Here is a 7766-nt window from a genome sequence, read left to right as displayed (position 1 = left end):
CCTACGGAAGGTCACGACCCTGAGGAACGCCACACACAACCATCAGTCCTTCAGGAAGGTCACGTCCCTGAGGAACGCCACACACAACCATCAGTCCTACGGAAGGTCACGACCCTGAGGAACGCCACTCAACCATCAGCTCCCCTGCTGGGTCTCCCTGCAGGTTACCGACTTTGGACCAATCTGAGAAACGTCAGAACAAACATCAGTCCTACAAGAACTGGACCATTTGGAGTTTCTTAAGGGGTCAAAGTTCAGCCATTTTAATATTAGATCCAATTTATTCCAACTTTTAGGAGAATCATAAACTTTATTCTGCCTTAAGAAGTTCAGAAGAACTAGAAAAGGTTTGAAAATAATTTGTAAACAGATCAAATCCCTGCAGGATTTCATTTTCCCGCCGTCGGTGGAAACTAAACTGAAATTACAAAGATAAGTTTGCTCAACAGAAAAAGCAATTTTGGGGAAAAAATCCCAACAAAATGTCTTTGATAGTTTTTGCATTTATTCACGTCTGATTTGTGTTTCTTTAAAGGAAACTCATCATTTGCAGAATTGTTTTTATGGGAATAGCAGAATATCATCAAAGTTTTCCTTACAGCAGAAAAAAGCAGCTCATTGTCACTCAGGACAGTTTCTGCAGAGGKCAGCAACTTCACATGTTGCTGCCCAAGTTTCCGAAAACTGAAAAGAAAAAAAGTTGCTAAATTTGTCACTAGTCACTTAAAAAAAAAAAAAGTCACTAGGAGTCTTAACAGTTGCTAAATACAGCAACAAAATTGGCAAGTTAGCAACAGTGCTTCACCATATAGGCCACGCCCCTCAGTCTATAGGCCACGCCCCTCCGTCTCTATGCCACGCCTAGAGACGGGCGGGGCTTAGCCGCCCCCAAAGACGGCTAAGCCCCGCCCGTCTTTGGGGGCGGGGCTTAGCTTCTACACGTGTTCAGTTACAATAAAAAGAAGGTTTTACTATGGCAAGCCGTTATAAATTCGGTTTTACCGCCCTTACATTCCACATATCTCAAATTGTTTTGTGACAAGATGTTTTAGCGATTTAAGATAAAATAACTATTCTGACTAGTCGAAATGACGTCAAATTTACCATTGACTTGTATAAAGACTTTAATTCAAGATATCTAAAATGAATTACTGACTATCTGACATACACATTTCAGATATCTACAATTAAATTATGACTAGTCAAAGTAAATTCAAGACATCTTAAATGTCTTTTTGGATAGCAGATATGTAGTTTTGACTAGACAAAACTAAATTAGAGATCTTGAATTGTAATTTTGACTAGTCGAAATTCTTATTATGTCTAAATGAATTGGAGATATCTTAAATTTCACAGCTTTTCTATTTAAGATATCTTGAATCGACATCCCGACCAGTCAGAATGACATCACTGGTGTCTTGGATATTCTGTCCAGTCAAAACGTCCCTGACTTGCGTAGCAATTTGAAAGTTTAATAAAACAATGAAAAATAGAAAATGTTTGAAAAAAGATGTTTGAAAAAAGATGTTTGAAAAAAGATGTTTGAAAAAAGATGTTTGAAAATGCGTCACTTCATGTTGAAAATGGTTTGACAAAAGCAGTTTTAGCTTTTCCTGTTTTTAAGTGCATTCGGTTCGTCGGAAATGAATAAACAGGAAATTCTTTGCAGATATCAGAATCAGTCTTATAGTTTATGAAGTTTTTCTATCTCCACATTTCCAACATTGTCGAGCTTTTTCTAATTTGTAGCATTTACTGACAATTTTATGCAGGAAATATAAAATTCTGCAGGCAGCTGTTTGGACACCTCAAAGGGGCTTCATGTCATTCTTAATTCAGACATTAAAATTATCATTTTGACTAGTTCATGATATCTTAAATCATAATTACGGATATGTGTCCCGTCAAATGACAGATCCAGTGACGTCATTTGAGATATATTAAAGAAAGTTTGACTCGTCAAAATGTAATCGTAGATATATTGAATTAATATTCTCACTAGTCAGAATGTAAATACAGATCTCTTAAATTACCATTACACATAGTCAAAATGTAGTTTTGACTATCCGGCATCTGGTATGTAATTACGGAGAGTCAGACGAAACCGAATTTATGTCAAAACGGCTTGCCATACAGGTGGAGCTCTCACTTTGCCAGCAGAGTCTTGAGCTCAGCAGCGACCGGCTCCAGTGAATACTTCTCCGGCATGGCGTTCCCGTCAGGACGGCCCAGATGGCTCATCAGAACCACAGACTTGGCGCCGCGGTCCAGGCAGTGCTGGATGCTCGGCACTGCCGCCTTGATCCTGGGAACAGTTCAGACCAACAGCCGGTCGTCTCATTACGGGTCACTTTGGTTAACATCTGAATTGAAATGAAGAAAGAGTTTAACCTCTGGTTGTTGGTGATGCGTTTGTCCTTCATGGGAACGTTGAAGTCGACTCTGGAACAGAACAGCTACTGTAATTACATCGTTTTGACACATTTCATCTGCATTTACATGAACAGAAAATGTTTTAATCAAGTGTTTCAGCTCGCTCCTCTGCTTCTGAATCATGTGCCAAACTCGAGGCCTGGGGCCAAACCCGGCCCGCCAAGGACTTTCAAGTGGCCCTCTGGACTCCAGACACCCAACAGCATCAAACTCTACAGTTTTTCACCACAGTGGAAATCCATGCAGAATCTACAGATCCCTGCACAACTAAGTTTAATGCAAATTTTCCATAAAAATGGTCAAAAACATAGTTTACGTAATGCCAACTCCCACCTGCAAGGGGCAGTATTTCTTACTTTACTGCTGACACACTTTACTTGAGGCCAAGTTAAAGTGGAGTAACAAAAAGTCACATTTAGTGAAATACTTACTCCACAAAATGCCTGATTTTCACCATCAACAGGACTAGACCACTACTCTGCTCTAACTAACCCTAACCCTAACTAAAACTGGCTGATAAAACCAAGCTGGAAATATTCATCCATGCTTTCCTCAACCTAAGAGCAAAATAAACTCCTGCACTCCGTTTTCAGGTTTCTGGCCCCGTCTCGGTCCACCGCTGCAGGTTTCTGCAGCAGCCTGGCTTGCTGCCTCAGTCAGGCCCGCCGGGTTCCCCAAACCCAGCAATCCAGGAGCAGCAGCCATGTGGCAGCTGCTCCTGGCCTGGAATCCACTGAAAATGACCTTTTAATGCCGAGCAGCGCTGGCTTTACGTGAACCTTGTCCTATACCGAGCAAACCCTCATGGCCCTCTGACATTTTCACACATGGTGTCGGTTTCACTCGCCAACAGATCCAGTAAAAGACATTTAACCAATAAAACGGAGCAAGAAGCACATGTAGAGGGTGCCACTCCTCAGAGGAAGGCACTGAGCCATCTTTGGGCTCTTTTCTGCCCATCTGGTTCTGACATCACATAAATATAGATTATATGACATAAAATAAAGAGCCAGGAAGCTGCAACCCTGAGTTGTACTCAGATTTCTGTCTCTATGCATCCACTGAACTTTGAGGGAGGTGCCGTTAGGTTTATGGACAAAAAAGGAGAGATGTTCATTTTAATGCCTTTATTAATTAACTAAGAAAGAAATGTGTCCCTTCAGAGCTACGCACGCAAAAAAAGACCGATGATGGCAGCAGATCTTTTGGAAAAACTTGAAACTGGTTGAATTTAATGAATTTTGACATTTTAAATGGCCCTAATCTTCTTCCGTATCCTTCCACCCGGAGCGTTTCTGACGCTAAATGGCAGCCAGCAGCATGTTACCGCAGGTTTCATCCATTCAGCTTCTCCTCTCAAGCACGTAACGGAAAACGTGACGACACACCGATTCACTTCCTGTGACTCTGCTCGGCTACAGTGAAGCATCACTTTAGAGCCCCGACATACCGACCGGACAGACATTACCGCCGGACTGATGGACACCAGCTAACCCACGGCTCCCTCCCCATTAGCTGCTGTTCGAGTTGCTGCGGCTACAGGCGACATTAAACTGCCCACCTCATAACGACCCGCTTCCCATTGACGTCCACCTTGTCCAGAGTGAGTTTGTTGGAGAGCGACATGTTGGCTGGTTCGGTTGGTTCTGTCGTTCACCGTCCTGACGGGCTCTTCTCCGCTTCCGGCCGCTGGAGAGTTAGCTGCCGAATGTCAGTGGTGACCTCAGAGCACAGCAAGGGAAGAGCGTGGGGGCGGGACAAATCTCTCCCCCGACATCTGATTGGCCAATACGGTTAGAACTGGTGTGTTCTGATTGGATTAGAGGGATGAACGTCTCCTGACGGAATTCTTCGTTGTTTCTGGTAACCTTACCAGCAGATCTTTATAAAATAAATAAATAAAAACGGCATATCTTCATGTGTAATTAGTTCAAAAATACTAAAGGTAAATTAAATGTTATAGTACATATGAATTAAGAATTGTAGCTGTGGCCGGTTTGCTTTAGAATAAGCCTCCGATTATGGAGGACCAAAACCGACATAAGAAATATAAGAATAAATATATAAATAAAAGAATAAATATATATCTGACATAAGAAAAAGAATAAATACATATAAAAAAGAAAAAATATATATCCAACATAATAAGAAATAAAAAGAAATATATATTTTGATAAGAATTAAAAGCATAAATATCCATCCATTTTCTTTCACCCTTGTCCCTCAGTGGGGTCGGGAGGGTTGCTGGTGCCCATCTGCAGCTAACGTTCCGGGCGGGAGGCGGGGTCACCTGGACGGGTCACCTGGACAGGTCGCCAGTCTGTCGCAGGGCAACACAGAGACACACAACCATGCACACACACACACACACTCACACCTAGGGGCAATTTAGAGAGGCCAATTAACCTGACAGTCTTGTTTTTGGACTGTGGGAGGAAACCGGAGTACCTGGAGAAAACCCACCATGCAGGGAGAACATGGAGACTCCATGCAGAACGACCGGGAATCGAACCCCAGAACCTTCTTGCTGCAAGGCAACAGCTCTACCCACTTCACCACTGTGCAGCCTCATAAATATATATTTTGATAATAAAAGCATAAATATATATTTAGTTTTTCCTTTTTCTTACACATGAGTTTCCGTCAGTAAAAATAGATATTTTGCTTTGTCTTTTTTTGCTTCTCCATTTTCTGCKCGCTGTTTTTCTGCAGCTCCTCATTATGCTAATGAGGAGCTGCCTTCTCTGTCTCCTATTGGCCAATGGAGCTTTGGAACCAACGTCACTGCGTCAGMCGTTGTGGGGCGTTTAGGTCCAGTCGCTCGCGGCCATCTTTACAGGCCACAGACCAAAACAAACTTTATCCCGGTGGTTTTATTGTGTTACCGACTGCAGTGAAGTGAACCTCYGAGSYYTGAGGAGGGAGCYGGAGAACGACTGGCTGAAATTATCRYTCATAAATCRGATCAACYTTSAGCTAAACGCCGCTTTCTCGGCRGATATTGGAAAATCCAACTCGAAACTAACTTCACTGCAGTTGGTAACACAATAAAACCACCGGGATAAAGTTTGTTTTGGTCTGTGGCCTGTAAAGATGGCCGCGAGCGACTGGAGCTRAACAACGTCTGACGCAGTGACGTTGGTTCCAAAGCTCCATTGGCCAATAGCAGAGCTGGACAGCTCTCCTCATTAGCATAACGATGCAGCAGAAAAACTGCTAACGGAAAAACAGCGAGCAGAAAATGGAGAAGCAAAAAAAGACAAAGCAAAATATCTATTTTTACTGACGGAAACTCATGTAAGAAAAAACTAAATATATATTTATGCTTTTCTTATCAATATATTTATATATTTTCTTATGTCTGTTTTGGTCCTCCATATCCGACTGCATAATTGTCTGGTTCAAAATTTATTAAATTAATATGCCTTGCAAATAATCAGCTTTGAGCAAAAACTGATCGATTAATATTGAGCAAATCTTACAAATAAGCTTTAAATAATGTTTTCCGTGACTCAATCAGAATCCCCATTTTAGATTCATAAAAAACATTTTTATCTCATGTGAGTTGCAGTATTTTAAATATACAACCAGAGTTAATAAACTTGATAARTCATGGATGCCATTACATCTTGGCATTTCTACATTAAACATGCTTTTATAAAATAAACCCAGTTTTAACCCGTTAAACTACATTTTGTGACATCAGCTACCAGTTAAACTGTTACGCTGAAGCAGAAACAAATATTCCTGCATCTGTCAGTCTCACTGCAACATGTTTAGATGTTTCTAATTATTTTGGCAGGTTTTTGCTTCATATTAAACTGTCAGTTGAATTTAATGTTTAATAAGAAACATCAATAGTTTCCAGCCGGATTGTTTATCCAAAGAGCCAACGGAAAATAATAAAAATAAAAACAAGGTTATATTCTTTAACAGATTTTTATTCCTGAACGTTGAAAATATTCTGTAAGTCGCTGATATAAGCAGGAAGATTTCTGTTCTGTCCTGGAAACAACCTTCAAACAGCAGAGAAGTGGAATCAATTTATTTGAACAAAATAGTTTGTTGGATAAAGAGAAATTTCCATGTGAACACAGATCATGTTTGTCCATCCAGACGCTCGCTGCTCCTCACTCTGCGTCTCTCCATGGTTTGGGCGTCATCCTCTTGACTGGAGACAGGTTCCACACGATTCCCGTCTGGGTCAGAACCTGCACAGCCACCAGCCACAAAAGGTCACTAAACGAACACCAGTTGGGATAAAGTCTGACAATCAGCTGAGGCTTCAGACCAAATATTTAAACACATTTCAGATCATTGACTGGGATCATTTTGTAATTTTCCAGGTATATTCAGGACATTCTGTGTTGATGTCCAGGATAAATAATGTTTCTTCTTCATTTGTATGCTTTAAAGATAAAAGTTATAAAAGAACATGACACACGTAAAGCAGTACAATCGAAAGCTTAAGCTCAACGTGGCACCATGCAGATCTTTGATTTACATTCAATGCAAAATAAAATCCAGTTTTTCTTACGTTTTTATTTTGAATATGAGTTTTGCCACAATTTGATGCAATGTGTGACAGAAAACAAGCTTTTGCTGCCCTCTAGCGGTCATAATTAACAACTGAAGGCGTGTTGCACAGGTGAAGTTGGTGTCACGTCTAACATGAACACATGAATATTATATCATCAGAGCAAAAATAAAATCCTAAAACTGTCACTGTGAAATAATGCACGACTGACGGTTTGTATTATTTTATAAGGAGAAAATTTATGCAGTGAAGGTCAAAACATTTTCCATAAGTTTCTTCAAAACAAGAATAATACATTTTTAATAAAAATCCACATTTTTCAGCATCTGCACAGAGATCTATGAACTCAATAAATATTTCCTGTCAATAGATGAATATTGACAGGAAAATCATCACCACCAAATATTACATAAACTCCACAAAACGTTTGGGTAAAATCAAGATGAAAACTAGTCACATTCTTTCAAACTAAGGCTTTTGCTTTCTTCCCGTCTTTAACCTTCCTCCAGTTTTTAATCCTTTAAATTGATATTCAACATTAGTTTATTTAGAGGACCAATCAGAATCTGTCTCATTTGCATATTTTCATAAAAGCTTCTGTTGTGACTTACATACGCCCAGACGGCGGTGCAGAAGACGGAGCCACTGACCAGAACTCCCATGCCGTACTTGGAGTGGAAGTCCTGAGGCGCGGTGGATCCATGCCTCAGCTGCCGCCCGGTTCGGCCTGCAGAGAGACAGAGACAGACAGAGAGAGAGACAGAGAGAGAGAGACAGAGAGAGAGACAGAGACAGA

At 40.8% G+C, this 7766-nt stretch overlaps 2 protein-coding genes across 2 annotated transcripts in view; both read right to left on the bottom strand.

The window, feature by feature from the left end:
- pgk1 (phosphoglycerate kinase 1) overlaps positions 1-4166 on the bottom strand; it is a 10352-nt gene extending 6186 nt beyond the window's left edge. Inside the window, exons 1-3 of the mRNA XM_008401957.2 lie at positions 3995-4166; positions 2392-2442; positions 2150-2305 (exon numbers count right to left, since the gene is read on the bottom strand). Of these exons, the coding sequence (XP_008400179.1) occupies positions 2150-2305; positions 2392-2442; positions 3995-4059 (272 nt within the window). The 5' untranslated portion in view covers positions 4060-4166. The remainder of the gene's footprint in view (positions 1-2149; positions 2306-2391; positions 2443-3994) is intronic.
- Positions 4167-6356: 2190 nt separating this feature from the next.
- cox7b (cytochrome c oxidase subunit 7B) overlaps positions 6357-7766 on the bottom strand; it is a 2785-nt gene continuing 1375 nt past the window's right edge. The window contains exons 2-3 of the mRNA XM_008401955.1: positions 7582-7697; positions 6357-6644 (exon numbers count right to left, since the gene is read on the bottom strand). Coding sequence (XP_008400177.1) covers positions 6564-6644; positions 7582-7697 — 197 coding nt within the window. The 3' untranslated portion in view covers positions 6357-6563. The remainder of the gene's footprint in view (positions 6645-7581; positions 7698-7766) is intronic.

Source organism: Poecilia reticulata, unplaced genomic scaffold (assembly GCF_000633615.1).
Source record: "Poecilia reticulata strain Guanapo unplaced genomic scaffold, Guppy_female_1.0+MT scaffold_155, whole genome shotgun sequence".
In the NCBI taxonomy this organism is placed as follows: Eukaryota; Metazoa; Chordata; class Actinopteri; order Cyprinodontiformes; family Poeciliidae; genus Poecilia; species Poecilia reticulata.
The sequence above is the reverse complement of the archived record's forward strand: the minus strand, read 5'-3'. Positions and strand labels throughout refer to the sequence as shown.